The 20,510-nt window shown below is 36.6% G+C and overlaps 1 protein-coding gene across 2 annotated transcripts in view; it reads right to left on the minus strand.

The window, feature by feature from the left end:
- dock1 (dedicator of cytokinesis 1) overlaps nucleotides 1-20,510 on the minus strand; it is a 305,990-nt gene that overhangs the window by 172,560 nt on the left and 112,920 nt on the right. For both annotated transcript variants that reach the window (XM_038282563.1, XM_038282562.1), the window contains exons 25-27: nucleotides 18,119-18,225; nucleotides 13,107-13,234; nucleotides 8,895-8,990 (exon numbers count right to left, since the gene is read on the minus strand). In XM_038282563.1, coding sequence (XP_038138491.1) covers nucleotides 8,895-8,990; nucleotides 13,107-13,234; nucleotides 18,119-18,225 — 331 coding nt within the window. The remainder of the gene's footprint in view (nucleotides 1-8,894; nucleotides 8,991-13,106; nucleotides 13,235-18,118; nucleotides 18,226-20,510) is intronic.

The following is a 20,510-nucleotide window of genomic DNA, read 5'->3' on the forward strand; positions in this document are numbered from 1 at the left end:
CAGGTCAGACGGCTTGATAGTCTCCGCAAGCTCAAACGTTTGCTGGAAACGGGAACAAAGTTTACACTGGTTCAATGTGCCACAACTCTAGAGGTGGGATTTTCTGAAAAAAGTGGAATAAGCAGAAACAGATCCACACACAACAAGGAGGGAGGCTACACGTGCGTGGAAATCAAACCACAAGCATGCAGAGAAAGAAAAAGCACTCATGTGTCTGATATATTGGGCTCCAGTAGTACTCCACTGAGGAGTATATGAGCGTCTGTATGAAGCAAAGCTGCTTGTAGGAGTATTTATTGTGTATGTGGACTTTTGGCAGAATTGTGAAGCCATACAGTGAGATACTGAAACTTAAACAATCGGTCACCTGAAATCGTTTGGCCTGATCTAAACTCTTGTGAACTTCCCTAAATTGGCATGTGTTGCTGATGGGAGCAAGCCTTTTCTGTTGAATGGGTTTTACAACAGCAATGTTTTAAGACTGACTTTAAAAACCTTAAAACACACTGCCAACTGTCAGAGTGGTGGTGGCAGCATTATCTTCTGGTTAAGGTTCTCTATCACATAAAGCGGGAGTGCGTTTGTTTTAGGGGGAAAAAGGAAGAGGAAAAGTACACGTGTGTGCTAGATAAAGCCAATAAAATGTTGAAAGACTACCGACAGATTCTACAAATTCAACATAATTTCAATGGTTGGTGAAGTAATGAAATCCAGCTAAATATATCAGTGTGGGATATTCCAGACAATAATCCTAAATGTCCATTATTTGGACATCTAAAAGCCAGCTAATGCCAGTAAACATCCTTTTTAGATGAGCTCTACTAGTTTTGACAAAAAGAGGGTCTAATACCCAAAGTACATCAAGAAACAGCTTGATGATGGGTGTAAAAGAATGACATTTTTCTTCAGCTAGTTTGAACACAAATATCAATATACCCTTCCAGAAATAGATAAAACCCACAATTAATTCACACAGTGCTTTTTATAATAGTCCAAATGAATCATTAAAATGTCCAAATATGACAATAATGGCTGTAAGGGGTGAATGTAAACTGTGGATTAGGACTGTTCGTATATGTATGTCACACAGAAACAAAGAAATAAAGATGTTTTTAGCACACAAGGGATAAGAGAAGAATCGCTGTGATTGTATCACTGCAGTGTCTCATATCAGCTCCAACCAGTGAAACCAAGCCTACCAGACTGAATGTGCCACTTCTGATCACAACCAGGGCTTCTACTGTGCAGGGTGGCGGGCACGGAGCCTACTTGCTTTCTCAAGCCTTGTACTTGGCAGACTATTTCTTAAGCTTTTAAAGAAACACTTTTTAAGAGAAACGACAAAAGTCTTTTTTGGTTTTCCCAATTTTAAACTCCTGCTGGTCCCTTGGAATCTATTTGACTGACATAAAAACTAATGTAGATATTATTAATGATATATACACAACCAAAAGATTACCAGCATTTACAATATTACATATGGGCATGGGCCAAATTCTAGTTTACGAAACAGGATTGAAAGGTAAGGTTTCAAAATACTGCAAATATTTAAACAACAAGGTGAATCTGCCTTTACATCTAGTCTTAATTTGGACATAATGTAAACTAATTGAAGACCTATTCTTATCTTTGTGAATGCATCCCATAGTAATGGTCAATCATAATTAAAATCATAAATTTATGCTAAAGGTAGTTGTGTCATACTGTGTTGCAAATGGGATTTATTCTTGGTAGTAAATAAAAGCTCTTTGTCAGTTTTTAGATTTTAAAGTTTTTCTCTTTGTATTGTTACTGGAGAGAATCTAAAACCCATGCCCATTTGTAAAAATACGTATGCTATTCAGTATCAAACAGGGCTAATACTGTTAGATGGTTCTGCAGGCAGTCAGTCTTTGAAGGAGAACAAAATGAATTTACCAGTTCCACCGAAGTCACCTTGAAAGGCACAAGCACTGCCCAAAGAAGAGGAAACGTGCCAAAGTTGTGTCAAGGCAAAACACGAAGACCTCCAAAACAAGAGACGACTGGTTCAATGTTCACAAGCTTAAACATGCTGCATTCTGTTGGTTATTTGTAATTCACTTTTGTAAATTTCAGTAATTATATTGTAGCATTTAGAAATAACTAGATGTTTATCTGTATCTTACAGAAGTGCAATTGATTTATTATGTGCAATACTGTATTTTCTACTGTTTTTAAAGAAAAATTTAAAATAAAGCTATTTAATATCCTAAAATTGAAAAAAAATAAATAAAATAAAAACAAAATATCTACACAGATCTCAGAGACTAGCAGACTGGTTCATTACTAAAGTGTGCAAATATTAATTAAAATGTCTTAATGATAAAATCCTTTTCAGCAGTACCAATCACACATTGCACCAGTTTGTGCAAATTGCAACTGAAATTACCATAACAACAGAGTCGAGAGATTGAAAAAAAAAGATTGTTTTCATCTAATTTTGCATCAAATGTTTAAAAACTGCTGAAAAGCTGAAACCCTGGCCAAAACCCTCTGCAGCCTGTACAGCTGCAAAAAATATAAAAAATAATTAAACAAAATTGGGAAAATTTGCATTGTGCTCTTAGAAAATAAATATACATTTTTATCTGCAAATGCAATACAAAATAAAGAAATAAATTCTATGAGATAACCTGCAGAAGATAAGGATGAAAACACAGCTGTGCCTTTGATGTGGAAAGGGACAAAGACACGAGAGTGGAATACAACAGAGGGTTGAGCAGTGCGGAGCTTTTTTCCTGCCTTGTAGCCTGTTTCAGGGCATCAAAGCCGTAATGCGGTTGGACCAGAAACAAAGTGCAACCAGAACTAGACACGAACAGAGGACCAAACTCTGAACAAATGCTCCAGTGACGCAGTGAGGAAGAGAGATTCTAGTGAAGATGCGTGTGGTAGTCTGACCCGAGGGCAACTATCCTCTGAGTTACAGTAATAGTGAGACAACAGGCTGTTCCTTTAAGTGGTTGCTTAAAGAACATATTACATCTCACTGGCTTTTACACATTTTCCTTTATTGTTTAATATCAGTTAGCTTCAAACTGCTGCCTAAAAAAAAAAAAAGCTACATCTCTCAAACGTGTTGCTGAAAATCATGAAAAAGGGGCCCAGACTGATAACTAGGTGTTTGAGGCATTATGATGCATCACCATATCTCACTATGCTTTTCTGTGAGCTCTGCAGCAGCCTGGCCAGCAGGAGAGAGAGAGAGAAAGGAGGAGGACGGGGGAAGGAGGGGGAGGGGGCAAAGGCAAAAAGATGGAAGGAGGGAACAGATATGTTTGGATAGAAATAGATATAAGCTCTTAAAACAGAAGAGGAAGAAAAAGAGGTTTAAATGGGAGACATATCTGATCTGCAGCTCTGCAGAAGAGATTTAACAGTTAGCATGCAGCAGAAAAGCTGCAGCACCGATAGCCAGTCCACCTTGTACTGTCAGTTAATATTAAAGTTCTTCCCCTGTAGCTGCATGCTCTGTTGGTTCTGCATACTGCAAGGAAACCGCCAGAAGAACTCCAGTCCAGCAATCTATAGGCATGACACCTTTCACTTATAGCTCTGGGGTTGAAAAAAGAGAGAAACGTTTTGTTGAAGCAATGTCTGTACATGTACATATGCACCATGCCTTCTGCATGGAAACTTAACAAACCTATTGGCCTGAAGTTTTATTACACGTCACTCCAGCTCACGTTTGTCCAGTGTCAAGCAAATAGCTTCCATCAATTTTTTTTTTAATTTCATTTTCTTTTCCAGCATTCTATTGTCATTGCACTGTCACTAGTACAGAGCAACAAAATTCATTCTTTGCATTTAACCCATCCCCTTGGGGAGCAGTGGGCTGCCATTGTGCAGCGCCCGGGGAGCAGTGTGGGGTTAAGAGTCTCTTGCACAGGAACCCAGACTGCCAGTCTGTGGGAGTGGGGCTTGAATTCAGAACCTCTGGATTCCAAGCGCAGTGCCCTAACCACTCAGCCACCACTCCCCCATTGATGGTTCATGCTTCCATAACTCTTATTCTGAGACTTAAAAGACTGTGATCTAAAGTGAGAATTGCTAGGCAGAGATGCACCGATCCATTTTTTTTTTCAATCCAATATCTGCGCTGAGCGTATGGGCCAATATTTAATTCCAATCCAATTCAACTGTTGAATCAGTAAACCATATATTTTGCAATGCAAGAGAAGCCTTGATGCAAATATTGTTAAAGAAAGCTAACAAATGAAATGGTAAATGGTAAAGGGCATGTACTTATATAGCGCATTTATTCAAGTCAGGAGACTTGACCAAAGCGCTTTACACTACATTTATTCATCCATTCACACACACGCTCAACACACTGATGGTGGCAAGCTACATTGTAGCCACAGCTGCCCTGTGGCTCACTGACAGAAGCGGGGCTGCTGTACACTGGCGCCAACGGGCCCTCTCAGGACCATCAGTAGACAATGCAGGTGAAGTGTCTTGCCCAAGGACACAACGACACTGAAAGTTGGAGTTGAGGCTTGAACCGTCAACCCTTCAATTTCAGGGAAAACTCCTACATCCAATGCCACTGTCAACCACAGATATAGATATAGAACATAGATATAGATTTACTTGTATTATTTATTAACAATTGAGCATCAAAAAGAAAGAAATAACAGTTCCAAGTAAAATCCACTGGATTGGATCTCCGATAGCCGATCCAGGTATCGGAAGTATTGCTTAAGTTCCCAAAGTAGGACTATTTGGTTATATTCATGTTTTTACTTTAGCAGAGTAAGGCCTAGTCTGTATGGCTACAAATAAAATGCATCCATTTTACATAATAAAAGGAGTGGACAGAATAATACATTTAGATTAAACCTACAACACTACAGTTCATTTTCCCCCATTACTTTTATTTAATTCAATAAAAAATATATTATTCCAAACAAAATTGACTAAACTATAAAACCAAGTACAATAGCATTGCTAATGGTGCATAGATCATAATTTAGTGAACTTTGTCCTAAATCTATGGGTTAAATTTTCAAAGCAGAAACACTAATTTTCTAAATAAATAAGTTTCATTCATATATATATATTTTTTCTTTTTCAGAGAAAAGTCTATGAGACTAGATATAAATATTTCAGGAACCCAATTAGAATCAAAACCAACAAATCAACCTTTTTTATGTAGATGCCAGTTGTTCATTATTTGACTGTGTAATATTGGCTCTTTTCTAACCATTTCTGAAAAAGAACCCTGATGTTCATTTTGCAGAAATATGCAATCATTCATTTTCTAGAACCTTTTGTCTTCGCAGGGTCAGAGTTGGCCAATTCCTGCAGTCATTTGACAAGAGGTGGGCTACACCTTCCACAGGTCAGCACTTCATCAGAGGGAATAAGAGAAAGAAAGGATAGACAATCATGTAGGCTACCATTCAGGCATGAGGGCAATTTAGAATAATTCATTAACTAACTTCAATTACCCTAATGGAAGGTTTTTGAACTGCTGGCAGAGGCAGAAGACACACAGGGCATAAACATTCACAGAGAGAACATGAAAACTCAATGCAGACAAAAAACAGGGCTTGGATCAAACCCAGCAGCTTCTTGCTGTGAGGTAGCTGTGGTAACAGCTGTTCCACAAACCAGGCCTTTACAGAAACGATCAATTCTTATCCTTGTAAGTTGTCATATAAAGGCTTTACTTTTATTATAAATGTACATGATAATGAATCTTTCACAAGCTTATTCTGCTTGATCTGAATTGTATTTCTCAGGGGAAAACAGTAACAATAAAGAAACTAGAACAGTGTTGGATTCTGCCAAAGGTGCTCGCCCAGCGTGGTGTTTATAAAAGCCAACAAAACACTAGGACACTGTTATAAAAATGGGAATCTGTGTGATAAATTAAAAAGACAAATGAACCAAACAGGCAAAGCGTTACATTTCTTTCATGGAAGGTCTGTTCTGAGCGCAGAAACTGTGACATTCCTAACCCACATGAGTTTTTTTTTTTAATGGCACCATTGAAAAACTTTGGATATTTGTTCATTTCTAGTTCCGTTTTTTTTTTCTTCCTTTTTTTGTTACAGTTTTTGTTTCATTTTCACTTAAAAAAATAAAATAAAATCAGGATACGGTATTAAAACTCACCTTTAATAACTTAGCCTGGTAGAAACTGGGAAAACATAAGACATAGGTTATCCAAGGACATGAAGGTAAAAATTGGCGATTTCAGCAGGACCTGCCAACACGTTTCTCTTATTATACTCATGTAAATTTATTCAAAGAGGCCAGTTTAAAAGCTACTTGCGAGGGTGGACGAGAATACAAAAAGCAGGGCCTGCTACGATGTGCGATGAATCAAAGGTATCACTGCGCTGTGTCTAAGTCGCTAACAGGCGTAGCTCTGCAGTGACAGCATGCTGCAAAAACCAACGCATCCCCCAAAGTCATCACTGCCATGGCTCTCATCAACATTCTGTGTCCCGACACAGTGGGGTGGGGGAGTTAATGCATAAATCCAAGTGTAAAAGGCTGCCACTCAGAAGAACAAGGTCAGCGGCAGCAGAACTGCCTGCAGAAAGGGTAGCACTATCCAAAGGCAGAAAACGCTGCTCTGATTGGAAAGCTTTGCCAAAGCTTGTAAAAAAAAAAAAAAAAAAAAAAAAAACTTCCTATTGAACATCAGGTGATGATTTTTGGAATACTTTAAATGCTGCTTTATGATGGAAACTATAAATTGACTTCTGACTCCTGATTGCATGACTAGTGCAAAATCCGAGTACCGGCGAGTCAATAGAGTCAAGTACAATGACCAGTTAGCAAAGGAGGAGTCAAAGGACAAAAAGTATGAGATGCAAGGGACAAAATATGACTTAGAGGGCAGCAGCATTTGTATACAGAACAGATATTTTCAGTCGGGGCTGCATGGAGTCACAGAGGAGTAGTTTCATTAGCCCGAAAAAAAAAACATAAAATAAAATACTGGTTTACGACGGTCATAGATGCACTTAGTGTATAACTGCAGCAAAAGGGCAGAGAGAGAGAAACCTTTCCTTCAATCTCGGCGGCCTTTTAGACTAAATAAAAGGAGAGTTCCATATCTGAAATAAATGATCAAAGCAAAGCAATTGCAGATGAAAATAACCTCAACAGTGCCCACTTGCAGTGTGAGCCAAATCTAACCAGAGGATGCACGATCTTTGACAGAAATAAATAGACTGGAGAGCAGCAAATGAAGAAGAGTGAGGAATTTTAAAGCTTCTCAGAGAAAAACCAAAGTGGACAAAAGGGCAGACTGAGCTGAACTCACAGCTTCATTAGCTTCACATTATTCACTGTGATGCAGGCAAGCTGTTACACAACAGAGGGCTTCCAATCTACCAAGTCAGAACGAAGCTTAGTGGGACTTCCTTCAGACAGTTTAAGTTAAGAGCAGAAGGAATCCCTGCAATCTGCAAATATAAGTGCATTCTGGGAAAAAAAAAATAAAGTAAGACTAGGGAAAGACAGAAGATTAAAGATTGGGCTGGTAATGTGAGATAATCAGATTACAGCAAAAGTTTATTCAAATATTGTCACCCATACCAGGTAGGCAATAAAAAATTCTACTGGATTCACTTTGTATTAGTCTTTTTCCTGCTTCACAAAGGTAGACAGCAGCTTGACAAAGCCATGATGGCAATTATTTTACATCCAAGTAGTATGCAGTTCTTCATATATACACACACACACATAAATTTCAAACATGTTATCAGTATGGTATCGGGTATCGGTATTGGGACCAAAAAATAGCATCGGTGCAAAACTAATGGATTTGATGTTTTATTAATGGATGGGTGGGATTGATAAATTTTCATTTATATATGAATAGATTATATAAACAATGAGATGGATATAAAATCTAGAAAAATAATTATTTCTCCCGTTTTCCTAATCAATGTTTATTCAGAGGAGGGAAGAACTACTACAAACTCTTGTTTTGTTTTGTTTTTTTACTCATTTCAGACAGCACTCTGGCTTAAAATAGTGTAATTAGTGTTGAGTGCAAGAGGTCTATCTTTGTTCCTGTTCTTGAGCTGACAGAAACCTTTGTCTCCTCTATGTGTACAAGGGTGGTATGCTAAAACTAGAACAAGCTGTTGACCTTTAGCTGTTTGTTCAACCTAAGTTGGATTAAACAGTTCTTCAATCAAAGCCTAGTGTCTCTTTCTGTAAATAAGTTAAAAGGTCTTTCCTAATTGCTTAAAAAATGAAAAGAACAAACAAAAAGAAGAATGAAAAAACACAGAAATGGCATAGAAAAATATGTTAACTTCCATGGTTGAAATTAAATAGCGAAGCAGCATTTATATAAAGCAAAAAACACAATCCAACCAACTCAGAGGTGGATTTTCATCTGTGACACACGAGTGGAATCTACAAAGGCAGACAGCATATTTATACAGTGACTGATAAGTGCATTAACCACTATAAAGCTCCAATAGGGAGGGGCTGTAAGAAGGATGCTCATGGAGATAACAGGGGGATGCAGTAATTAGACTGCAGCGCGTAGCATTAGATATGCACTAATAAGAGAGAATCAGACACTTAGAAAAGGAAACCACACTCCATAGATGGTGCTAAACATGCACTATAAACAAACAAGTATGTTAAGAATGATCTGAGCCTATATGGGGTCTTTTTTTTTTTATTAAAAGGAATCCAATCTGATATAAACTGTGTGAAACTAGATCGGTTTCTGGGCTACTTGGAGATTGACCGGTTGTAGTACACAGATATAAAAGCTGATAGGAAGTATTTATGTAAGTGTGTCTTTCCGCATGAATCTGTAAAATAAAATAAACTGGTATGGAGTTGTGGCAAACTGCTAAAGCTTGCAGAGTGTTTGACAAACTTACAGTATGGAGGGATGTCGGATCCATGGAGATGACTGTCCTGTTTATCGTCCTCAGCAGCCTCTCCATGATAACTTGAACATGCCACTGAGTTGGACCCTGTGAACAGCACACATGTTTATCACATTAGAATACCATACTGGTTAATAAAAAACATGTTAGGGTTATAACTAGACTACTACATAGTCTTAGCAAAAATAAAAGCATTAGATTATTTTAGTGTAGTAAACAATTTTTAGCTAAATGTTAAAGCAGCACTAAGTAGCACTTCTAAGTCCCTGTGATGGTGACTGGTTTATAAATAAGCGGTTTGTCATCTCCTACTACTACTTTGGAAGGTTTACAGCTTTTAAATAATTTTCCAAAAATCAGACTTTTCATAAAACCAGTTAAGAAAGAAAAGAAAAACATTCTGAAAACATATGAAACGCTATAATCATGTTATGGCCAGATTTGTAGGGAACAATGCATAGTTGGCATGTTCCACCAGAATAAGCCCCAAAAAGACACTTGTTTGTTTGTTTTTTAAGAGTATTGGATGTAAACACAGCAATGGAAAGTGGAAGGAAAAATGTGTGGCTTAAAAAGTTGGACAAGAATTGATTATGTATAGGGCTGCAACTAACGATTGCACTGCAAAAACGATCTAGAAATAAGTAAAAATTTCTTAAATTAAGTGTATTCACCCTAAATTTGAGTAGGTAAATGAGATAGTTTGCCAATGGAATGGGTAATTTTACTCTTAAAATAAGATAATTTGTTAATATGCACTTGAAATAAGACAATGCAATTGTGTTTTCTTATTTTAAGTGTAAATTGTCTTGTTCCATTGGCAAAATGTCTCTTTTACCTCCTCAATCCAAGAACAAATGCACTTATTTTAAGAAAAGAATTACTTATCTAGATTTAGATTTTTTTGCTGATTAGTTAATCTTTCTATTATTTAATTAATCGATTAATAATGGGATAGCAAAAGGTTCCTTAAAGAAGATTTTTGTTACGAAATAAACCCAAGAGAAATTAAATGTTTTCGACTTGACGAGTTCTGGATATTGCGAACTGACAGAGGAGATTCCAAAGGGATGAACTGTGAATGCAGCCTTTGCTTTAAGAACCAATCATATTAATATAAATGACAAGAGCTAAACATCTTGCACTACTTTTCTTTATCACATTATACCATTAAAGAATATTTATGGGGAAAAACCTTTTAAAAGGGGAGAAGATTTTTATCTCAAAGGAAAAGCTAATGGAAAAAACCTTTATAGTCTTCAGTCCTTTTGATTGAATTGAACTGAATTTGAATTGATTTGATTCTTTCTGCATTTTTTAAGGTTTGTCACGTATTGCATTCAAATGCAGAATCTAATAGTTTATTTCCATTTAGAAATTCAAAGAAAAGTTTTTTTTTCACGGCTTATTAAAAGTGGTGAAGCCGGAGTAAGCCCTGATGCAGGTGTCTGGGGTTCAAGTCCTGACATAATCAGAATGGTGTTTTTTTTTTTTTTTTTTTTTTTTTTTTTTTTTTTTTTATAAAAGCCTTAGGAAACAGAAATCTTAAATAGAAATTAAACGAATGTATGAATTTAGCAGTTGTCAGTTTTTCAGTGTAACAAAGAGAAACTATTTTAGGTTTTTTTACACATCCTAAGCACAAAATAACTCAAAACAAGCATCAACAAATGCCATTAGACAACATTTTCTAGAAAGTAGGATTTATTTGGGGTTTACTAGACCAAAAAATGAGGTCAGGTTACCTGTATGGGATGTATAGTATACAGAAAAGTTCCAACTTTATTTTCCCCAGAGGTTTCAGTATAAGATGTTCTGATAAATGAGAAGCAGAAATATCCTCATGTGCTTTTGCACCTTTCATTTTCGACTCCTCATTGCTGCGGCAACTATAGCCTTCTAGCTGCGGTTAGTTTTCCCTTCTCAGTCAGTCTCAGAGCCACTGATCTCAAAGACAGATCTCCACAGTAGGTGTGGTTGGAGGATCTGCTAGCAGTGTATACTGCAGGCTTTGTGATCCAGTCTAGAGATATCTGCCTGTTTTCCTTTTCCTTTTTTTCAGACTGTGTTTGTAAACTCTTTGGCTTCATTGATGCACCAGAGAGATATGAAAGAGACAGTTAGACTCTAAGAGGAGGAAGATACTTGGGATAAAGCAGGAGAGGTGGTGTAAAAGCTAAAGGAGAGTGGGAGAGGTAGATAATCCAAGCAAGTGGAGTGTGGGAGGGCGGACTGCGGTGATCAATGTAGAGTCTGAGAGGGCCTGGGGGAGGACATCAGGAGTCTGGGCATGGAGAGCAATCCAACACACCACAGAGCAGCTGAATGTGTGTGTGTGTGTTGCTATTCAGGCATGTGAGACAGAGCTGGTGTCTGCTTATGAAGAATGGAAATGTATGAATGGAGATGAGCGCTGAAATCTATTATTAATTTGGTAGTTATTCAATAAGACTGAAGAAATCAGTTTATTATGTATTATATGAAGCCTTTTCTCAGGGTTTAATATTTAAATGAACAAAACTTTCAATTAGAAAAGATCAGCAGGTGATTCAGGAACTTTAAGAGAGAAGTTATTAGGTTATTTAACTTTACAGAATAAATCTTTGAGTTGTTGTTTCTTTTTAAATGACATCCAAGCAGTTATTAAGAGAGCATGAATAAAATAGCAAAAAACGTGTTTGGAAAGCTGCTTGCTTCATCATCACAAGGCGGTGAGGAGTATTTAAGAAAGAAGGATGTTTTGTCTTTCATTATACATAAAAGAAGCATAGAAGAAGCTTTTTTCTTCATAATTTTACAAATAGGGATATGTTTTTTCTTTGACAAATTAAATGCTTGAAGTGTGATTTGTTCTAAATAAAAAAGAAAACAACTTAAAATGTTTTGCTTTTTTTTTTTTAGTTCAAGTTTAGAAGAAAAAAAAATCTATTTACAGATTATATAATGGATCATTTATGTTTTCTCAAGCATGCAGGGTTCTCGCCGGCGCATTCCAGCCTAAGGGGGTTTTACTCTGTCTGCTGTCAAAATCAGGCTGTAATTAGGCAGTTATACCATCTGCCAAGCAGCAGAAAGGCTGTGGAAATGGTCTTTTTCAACACATTGATCTTCTTATTTGCACATATATTTAGGAAAACCTAAAACCTGTGAGTAAAACCTGTGAAAATTTGTTATTTTGACTGTTACAGGCATGTGCGCTTGCATTGGTGTGTTCATTCCTAGGTTCAGAGATTCCCCTACCTTTATCTAAAAGGGTGCCCCCCATCAATCAAAGAAAAGCTGGACTAAAATGCTTCATTCTGTCAGTGACACAGACACAGGCTAAATAACATGTGCTTCTACACTGGTGAACACACTTTAACATACGCTCACCAGTGGAGGTTAGGGGCGATACCCAAAAGGCTGGTCTGTTAATCTGAACAGGCAGTGTTACTGTTTCGTCTACTGCCACCTCAACAGCTGCTCAACACTACATCAGAAAGGGTTAATCTGACATATTTTATACTGAGGGGAAATGTAAACAGCCCTTCCAATATGAAAAAATAATGAAAATATAAAATAGTAAACATGCAACACAGAAAATAGACAGACGAGTGGAGCAGAGAAGATGAATAAGGGGAAATACTACAAGGATAACAATTCTGACCGTATGGAAAAGTAGCAAAAATAACTTATTGATTAAATAGTTAAAAGTCCCTTTTATGTATGAAAGAAGATGAGGTCGTCAGGTCAGATTTTGTGAGGCAAAGGTTGTGGCAGCATTATGCTGTGGTGCAGCTGGTCAGAGATGATAGAAAGATGGAGGGATGGAGCTACAGACAGGGTAATCTGACTGAGTTTAAGCAGCTTGGAGACAAATGGGGAAAGTTAATCCTATGAATGCGCAAACGTGCCCAAAAAAAGTTTTTCCCCGAAATCGTCATTGTTCAAACATTTATTTGTAAAACATGTTAATAAAACGTGAATTTCTATACTTATACATCATTTGTGTTTGGCTACCTTCTTCAACCCAATGAAGAAAAAAACTAAATGAAGGTTTATGTGTGCAACATTTTCGAAATTACGAGAGAGTAATGAAGGGTTTTCCTATAAACCACAGTTACCAAAGTATTTAACCAAATTGAACAGATATTTTAAGAGGTCGTTAGAAAAACTTGATATATTTCTTTATAAAGCATGACATGCTGTAGAGTGGTCTCTTACCACATCCTTCCTGTAAAGCACCTCCATGATGTCACTGAGCAGCTGGCAGCAGGCCCCTAGCTCCTCCTGCTTCTCCAGGTGGGACTCCAGCTGCTCCGTCATCAGCGGCAGGAGGATCTCACGGCAATCTGCAGGGACAGCAATGAATAGGCACGTTAACGTTCCAAGCAGGGAGGCATATGCTTTCGATACAGCCACTGCGAACCATGTGGCTTAGCAACGCCAATAATCTCAGGGGGTTAAATTAAAACAAGACAGGCAATTATTTCATTTAGACACCTAACAATTTAGGAATAAAGCAGCTATACTTTTATAACAGCAGCAGATGTAGTGAAAGACACCTACTTTCACTACACAGCAGGCTACAGCACAGACCAATACCACCAGTCGTCACAATAGAAGCTCATTTGGCTGTCAGTTTGATGCCAACCGTTCACTGTGTGCTGGTAAAAATCAACTGGAGGAGACTCTGACCAGGTGCAACCTTCTGTTACGTGTAAAGAAAAAGTCAGTGGAAGTCAAACTGCTTCTGTCCAGTGCTGAAATGTCAACCCAAGATAATTTAGGAAATCTGCCACTAGTTACCCATTTACAGATTCCTTTTTCAAAAGAGACCGAACACCTGGATAAAAAATGAAAGAGTTAAAAGGTATTTGATATTTTGTTATGCATATCTTTGGGGTTTCTTTAAGGAAGCCTGCATTTCTTTTTCTTAATTTTTTTTATTTATGTGTTCTTTATGTCAACATTTAGATAAGTATCAATAAAATATCATTATAGTCTAATGATGACAAAAACTATTCTTAATTTTATATATATTCAGTCAATTGACCTGACAAATCTTTTGTCTACTGAGTCCAAATAATGTTTTCCTCAAAGTTTTGAGATCGTAAAAATTTTTTAATGGCAAATGTGTTATAGACCTTTATGGTTTTCTTTGATTGGCAATGGCAATCTTTTTCCGACGCTTTGAACCATGTGGTTTATTTAAAGGTGCAGCTTTTCTGTGGATTTTTACGAATCGGCATGGGGCATAAGTCAATGTTGGACATCAAAGAAGAGGGGACGGATTTCCATTTAGCACAAGAACATGCTAGTAGCAGGTATGACAGAGAACAAATGTCTCAATTTCACGCATGTTGCCAATTATTTGTAACATTAAAGCTGTCAATCCAATGAAGAGACTGGGCTCAACTCCTGCAGAGCTAAAATGAAGAGCTGAAAAAGCCTCTTTTTCATTAGAAGCTCTAAGTGCCGCGAGTGAACAAGTTAACTAGTGCTAGCATTCTTATTGCTCTCTACACTGGGGATGATATTTAGAGCTCCCCCTATAATTTTGGTGAGGGACAGTTTATTAGATATCAGTGGCTTATAGCCCAGTGCGACTTAGACTAGACATTACCTCTTTCTTTTTTTTTTCTAAATGAGGTTTTTGTGGCACTGGTGGCTCGTTCTTGCAAAGCAAGCTGACAGGATAGGGGGTACAAGGCAGGGAGAGAGACATGCGGCAAAGGACAACAGGCCGGATTCCAACCCTTGTATGTACATGTGTAACGGTTGGAAAGAGGAAGTCAGATCCACCTCGAAATAGAAAAATAAAATAAATTAATAAAATTAACTCTACTACACATGGATCATGCACACTAACCACTGCATCAGCAAAGCACACCCCATTTTTTATAATTTTTTTAAACAAACTTAATGGGTGCGGCTTATAGACTAGAAAATACGGTACTACTCTACCATTAATAGCATTTCCCTCGACTTTCAATCATCGTCAATCACCTCATAAATGGTTTGAAGTGCTTTTGATTTTTCTCTGGGTTTTTGGTGGCCTTCTGGAGCTTTCGAAAATAATCAATTCAAAGTTGAAAGATGTCAACAATCGCGTTCATTTGTTGTTCTTCTGTTTCTTTAGATTGTAGCAACACGTCCTGCTTTCTGAGAGAAGTCAGGCTCTATGGGTGTAGCAGAGTCCAGCAAATTAAAGTCAGTATTGTAAACATTATTTCATAATTTACAAAGGAAGGGAGAATGGGAGTAATGGAGTGAACTCTGGGGAACTGTGATAAAAGAGGTTTTAAATTTCCTCGGAGTAATTAAAAATTAGCCCCATTTGTTTCAAATGAGTTCCACAGAGCCATTTAGATAAATGATAGAAAACCCTGATGGTAATAATAAATAGAAAATAATAATAGAAATAATAGAAAATAATAAATGATCAAGTCAAACAAGCAGAGAGAATGTATATCTTTTTTTTAACATTTAGAGCGACCATTTTGTTCATACTGATTCTCCATAATAATGAGCTAAGGTTCCACACATAGCTTCATGCTGAAAATATTAAGTGTTATGTAATGAAAGAGAACATAAAACACATAGAAATGGAAAATAAAATAGAATGTGTTCTTCTTTTTAAGCTCAATACAGGAATGATCTCATAATTTCATAACAGCTGTTAGGAGGAGGCTTATAGCGAGACTGTGTATTGATTTCAAAAGCCTCAAAACTCATGAATCTAAATGGTCATAAAAGGTACTTAAAACAGCAGCTTATATACACTTTTTTCAAATATGTTAATAATACATACAGAAATATATGTTTTTAATCAACAACTATTTTTTCTTTCATTAGGGCTTTAAATATCAAAACCCTTGTCTGAAAATTGAAAAGAAACAAGGATTCTACTCAGACATACATCTGTGCAACGCCTTGAGAAAGCATGAGCTTTGGCTCCAAGCCTACATCCATCACTTTGAATAGAATCTAACTGCAGCATCAAGTCGCTCTACATCCCAATTATTCTAATAATCTATGTCATTTTTTCCTCACCGGACAGGAGATGTTCTGGATATTAAGGAGTTTGCCTCGTCATATGCTTAAGAGCCTTGACACAAAGTGACAACCATGTCGGCACCAGGATATTTCAGGTCGTTGCTGAATCCAGTAGCTAGATATCAGCCTGATAAAGCCTAAACATAATGGCTATTTAATCTGCTTGAGTTAAGAAAATAAACGTCTTGCTTGAAGTTGCCTTAAACATTAGTTTGAGGGTTTTTGTGGCTCTTTCTCACTGCAAAACATAAAACAGCTAGAAATCCATACTGAAGCTAAAACAACATCTATGGGAGCATTTCAAATTAAAATATCAACTGTAGCATCCATCTGTTTATCTGATTAGATTCCCTTTCATGAATTCATTACACAGTGTTGACTTCAAGTGCTTACTTCTGTTAATTTTATTGCTTATGTTGATTAATGGATAGTCTAGAGAGAGTGATAGAAAATATATGATTTTTTTACACACACACACAAAAAAAAATAAATAAATAAAAATCGATTACTACAGAAACATTGATGTTAGCAGGTCAATAACAGTGAAACTGAACAAAAATTCAGTCCAAACAGGTTTTTAGCCGCTTTTGGGTTTATCTTTCCTGGAATGCACCCATCTCAAATCATTAAATTTTCATGCGTAAAAAACCTCTTTACATGTTTTCACATTTTCCCTTCAATACATGGAAATTCAATTTGAAGCCTGCGACACTTAGGACACTTTATTTTTTCTCAACATGGTGTAAAATATAAAATGTTTATGCACAAGTTCAGCAGGAGTCATTTTCTCTTACAAAAACATGCAGTGTATCAATTTAAAATGTATTCCTATTTATTTTATGCCTAAAAGCTCTGTGTCTAAACACACAACAACTAGCTCAACTGTTGAGCATTAATTTCCTGAAAAAATTTCCAACACATTCAATTTTGGGCTTGGCTTGAAAAGAGCCTTTTAGAGACCACCTGCAGATCAGGCTGCGAGATTGTTCACAAACCTCGTACAGCTGATTAAACCAGACTATAACTAGTCTGTCTGTTTCATTTACTCTCAACATTTGATTTAAACTTAAATAAAGCACCTCCAAAGTGAAGCTCAGCTTGATACCAATGTAGAAAGGAGAAATTTGCTTGGCAATTAGCCCTCTCTGACATTGCTTCTGTAAACAAGCATTCCCAACAAAGGTGAGCATGGAGCCACAGAGATCTGAAGGAAAGGATAATCCGCATCCGCATTGCAACAAATAATCCTCTCCTGCTGATCAGCACTCCATTCACAAGCATCGGTAGGGGAGGCTCGCCCATCCACAATTATAGCAATAGATCAATAGTAATAACCAGAGGGCCGCGCACCGAGCCCTGCCCTTCAATATCGGCTCGCTAAACTGGTCCAGCCACCAACTGGAACCTTTTATGTTGAAAAAGTATGAAAGCACTGGATCATTACGCTGAAAGCGCTGACATTTACACCGAGCTTTGTTCAATATCAGACATTACTGCACAGGACAAACTCCCAATTACACCTTGTTCATGCTACCATTCTCAACTTGCTGGCAACAGTCATGCTGATCTAACCGACTCCTGCTGACAAACAAGGCAGAGAGGTTAACTGGCCTCCCCACAGGGCCGGGCAGCTAATCGAAGATGAGCTATATTTCAGACTATAGCCACAAATCGAATTAATTATGATTATTTTGACAATGAATTTTGCACCATCTGATTTATGTGTAAAAGACATGAACCTTATGAGAAATACAATCAATATTTAGGTTAAAAAGATATGAATCTGAAAGACTGAGACGATGTGATTTCATGAGGTTAGTTGGAGTTTTAAGTTAGAAGATGTTAGGCTGGCAGAATCGGTAAATCTAAAAAGAAAATATAAGAGCCCTTTAAGTTAATTTTGTTGACATAAAGAAAGCAAAAAGCAACCTGAATATTAGTCCTTATTTTAAGAAACAAACAAGGGCAGACAAAAATTGCAGATGTTATTTCTGACTCCTTTGATAAACATGAAAAATTTCCACCAGTGACCTTTTCTGGGGGCTCATACAGAGCTGCCTGGTGGAGGCAGGTGGTATGTGTGATTGCCTAAATTACTGAGCTGCGAGTGTAGCTGCATGGGCTGAGAAACTGCCACCGCAGTTTATATGAGCGGCTTTGTGCAGCTGCGCTCTCACCATGATGAGTAAACAGGTCGCTGTGGACGATGTCGATCAGACAGTCCAGCTTCTGTTTCACCAGGCGACCCTGAGGGACCTTCAGGATGAACTCTGTGAACAGCTTGCTGTGTAGACAAAGGAAAAAACAGAGAAAAGAAAAGGTAAAACTTATTAGGCATCCTTAATAATCTTGTTTTTGGACAAAAAACAACACAATAGAAATACCCAGATAATCTGACTAGAAAGAAATGATGTACAGACACACAATAAAAATCAGGTCACTCAGTGTCACACTTGCCATGTTTGATCACAGACATTTCGGCAAAAATAAACAGGATGTAAAAAAATTTGCTATTTAACTGATTTAAGTCCGTATTTTCAGGTAATAACTACCACGAATAAAATAAAATAACTTACTTTGTTTATATTGCACTTGGGATGAGAAATTACATCAGTACACCTTCACTATAATGGATATTATATCAAATTAACCATCAAACTGCGTAAATCGCAAAAATAATTCGCTAAATTGAAACAGTAAAATTTTCAAGCAAACGTATTCATTTGCAATTTTAATTGTATTTCTTTAATGAAAATACCACAACTGCAGAACCTTGCATTTTCAAATTTAGCTAAATATTGGCATGGTTTTCACATATTTATAATAATAATGCAGCTTTTAGTTCTTTCCAATATTTTATATTAGGGTTGTCAAAAGTATCGATACTCAAAAAAGTATCGATACTGAAATGTTGTATCCGGATACAATACTCATTTTCAAAAGTATCGAGTACCAGTCGCACCTAAACAGTCATTCATCTAAAGTGCAGAATAGAGGAAAATGCACTTTCTGAACACTGTGATTGAATAATGCTGTGCACTTTTCAGTTTCAGACTTTTTTTTGTAACAGTTGCAGCTGCTGAGAATTATTTTTGTTTCTTAACCGGTTTGGCTAGTGTCATTGTTATGTGTGCAAAGCATATCCAAGGAAAGCTTAATTTTAATTTTGTAAGTTTTTTATCAAGCTTGCTAAATACTGTGCACAGCAAAAAAACTCAAAATGTTGTTCTTATTGTTTATTGTATTTATTTATTTATTGTATTTTAATTATTAATCAAAATATTTCTGTTGAAATTTTATCCTTGTGGTATCGAAAATGGTATCGAGTATCGAATATTTTCCTTAGTATCGGTATCGAGTTGAAAAGTTTAGTATCGTGACAACCCTATTTTATATATATATATATATATATATATATATATATATATATATATATATATATATATATATATATATATATATATATATATATATATTTTATATTTATATATATATATACACAAATATAACAGTAACATACATGTGCACTGCATCAATGTAGAATTTTATTGAACACAGTGATATATTTCAAGTGTTCTTAAATGTGTTGTTTATTAGTTACCACTAATAAAAAACGATAAATCAGTTTCTGTAGATTTCTTAAAACACCATAACCAAAATAAAAACAAGGTTTTTGCCTCAGGAGTGTGAACCTATTGAATAGCACTTCTATGTACCGTTATCCTTTTGTATAAATTACTACATTAATGCAGAGAAAAGAGAGGCTATGTTTTTCTTCTCTACTCACTGTTGACTGTATAAAACATAGTGGACAAACACCAGCCAATGGTGTAGCTTAAGAATATAAGCGACTTGGATTCTCCACTAAAAACAGCTCTTTAATTCTCTCATTAGTCCAGGAAATACATTTCTGGTTTGTTTCTGGTTCAGGAGCAGAAAAACAACATTTAGTTGATAGTTTTAAGGACGGAGGCTCTGGAGAAACTGACTACCTAAACAGTTACCACATCAACTCTAGAATGGGCTTTTTTTTAACGTCATCTTAAGGCTGCAGTTATCCATTCTGTTTACTCATAGTCTGCACCTTTTGCTGCCACTCTGCTTCCTACTAAAGGCTTTTACATACAGTCCTCTCTATAGGCAGCTCTTGTGTAAAATCCTGGATATATTAATTACACTTAAAATATAAACCTCTTTGTTTATATATGAGTGTTACTTTCATGAATGAAATATCACTAATACAATCTCTTCTATTCTGTTTAAATTTGAAAAGTGAACTTGTGGATGCTGGTTATATGATTGATTTCAAAGGATTTTATACCACAAATATTAAACGAAAAATTTAAAAGGATTTTTGGGATGTTTAGAAGAAATCTCTTCTCCTGCATAAACATACATCTTATAGATTTCCATCCTTAGAGGCAGGACATATGCTTGTGAATGAGAGGGGCCTGGACTAAAGCAGGGGGGAAAATGTTCTGGCACTGCATAAAACACTCTCTCCCCAAGGCTTCAGACTGATTGCCTCCAGCTAAGACTCTTGGCAGGCTTCAGCTTACAGGAAATGCT

Source organism: Cyprinodon tularosa, unplaced genomic scaffold (genome assembly GCF_016077235.1).
Source record: "Cyprinodon tularosa strain WSP-4 unplaced genomic scaffold, ASM1607723v1 ctg185, whole genome shotgun sequence".
In the NCBI taxonomy this organism is placed as follows: Eukaryota; Metazoa; Chordata; class Actinopteri; order Cyprinodontiformes; family Cyprinodontidae; genus Cyprinodon; species Cyprinodon tularosa.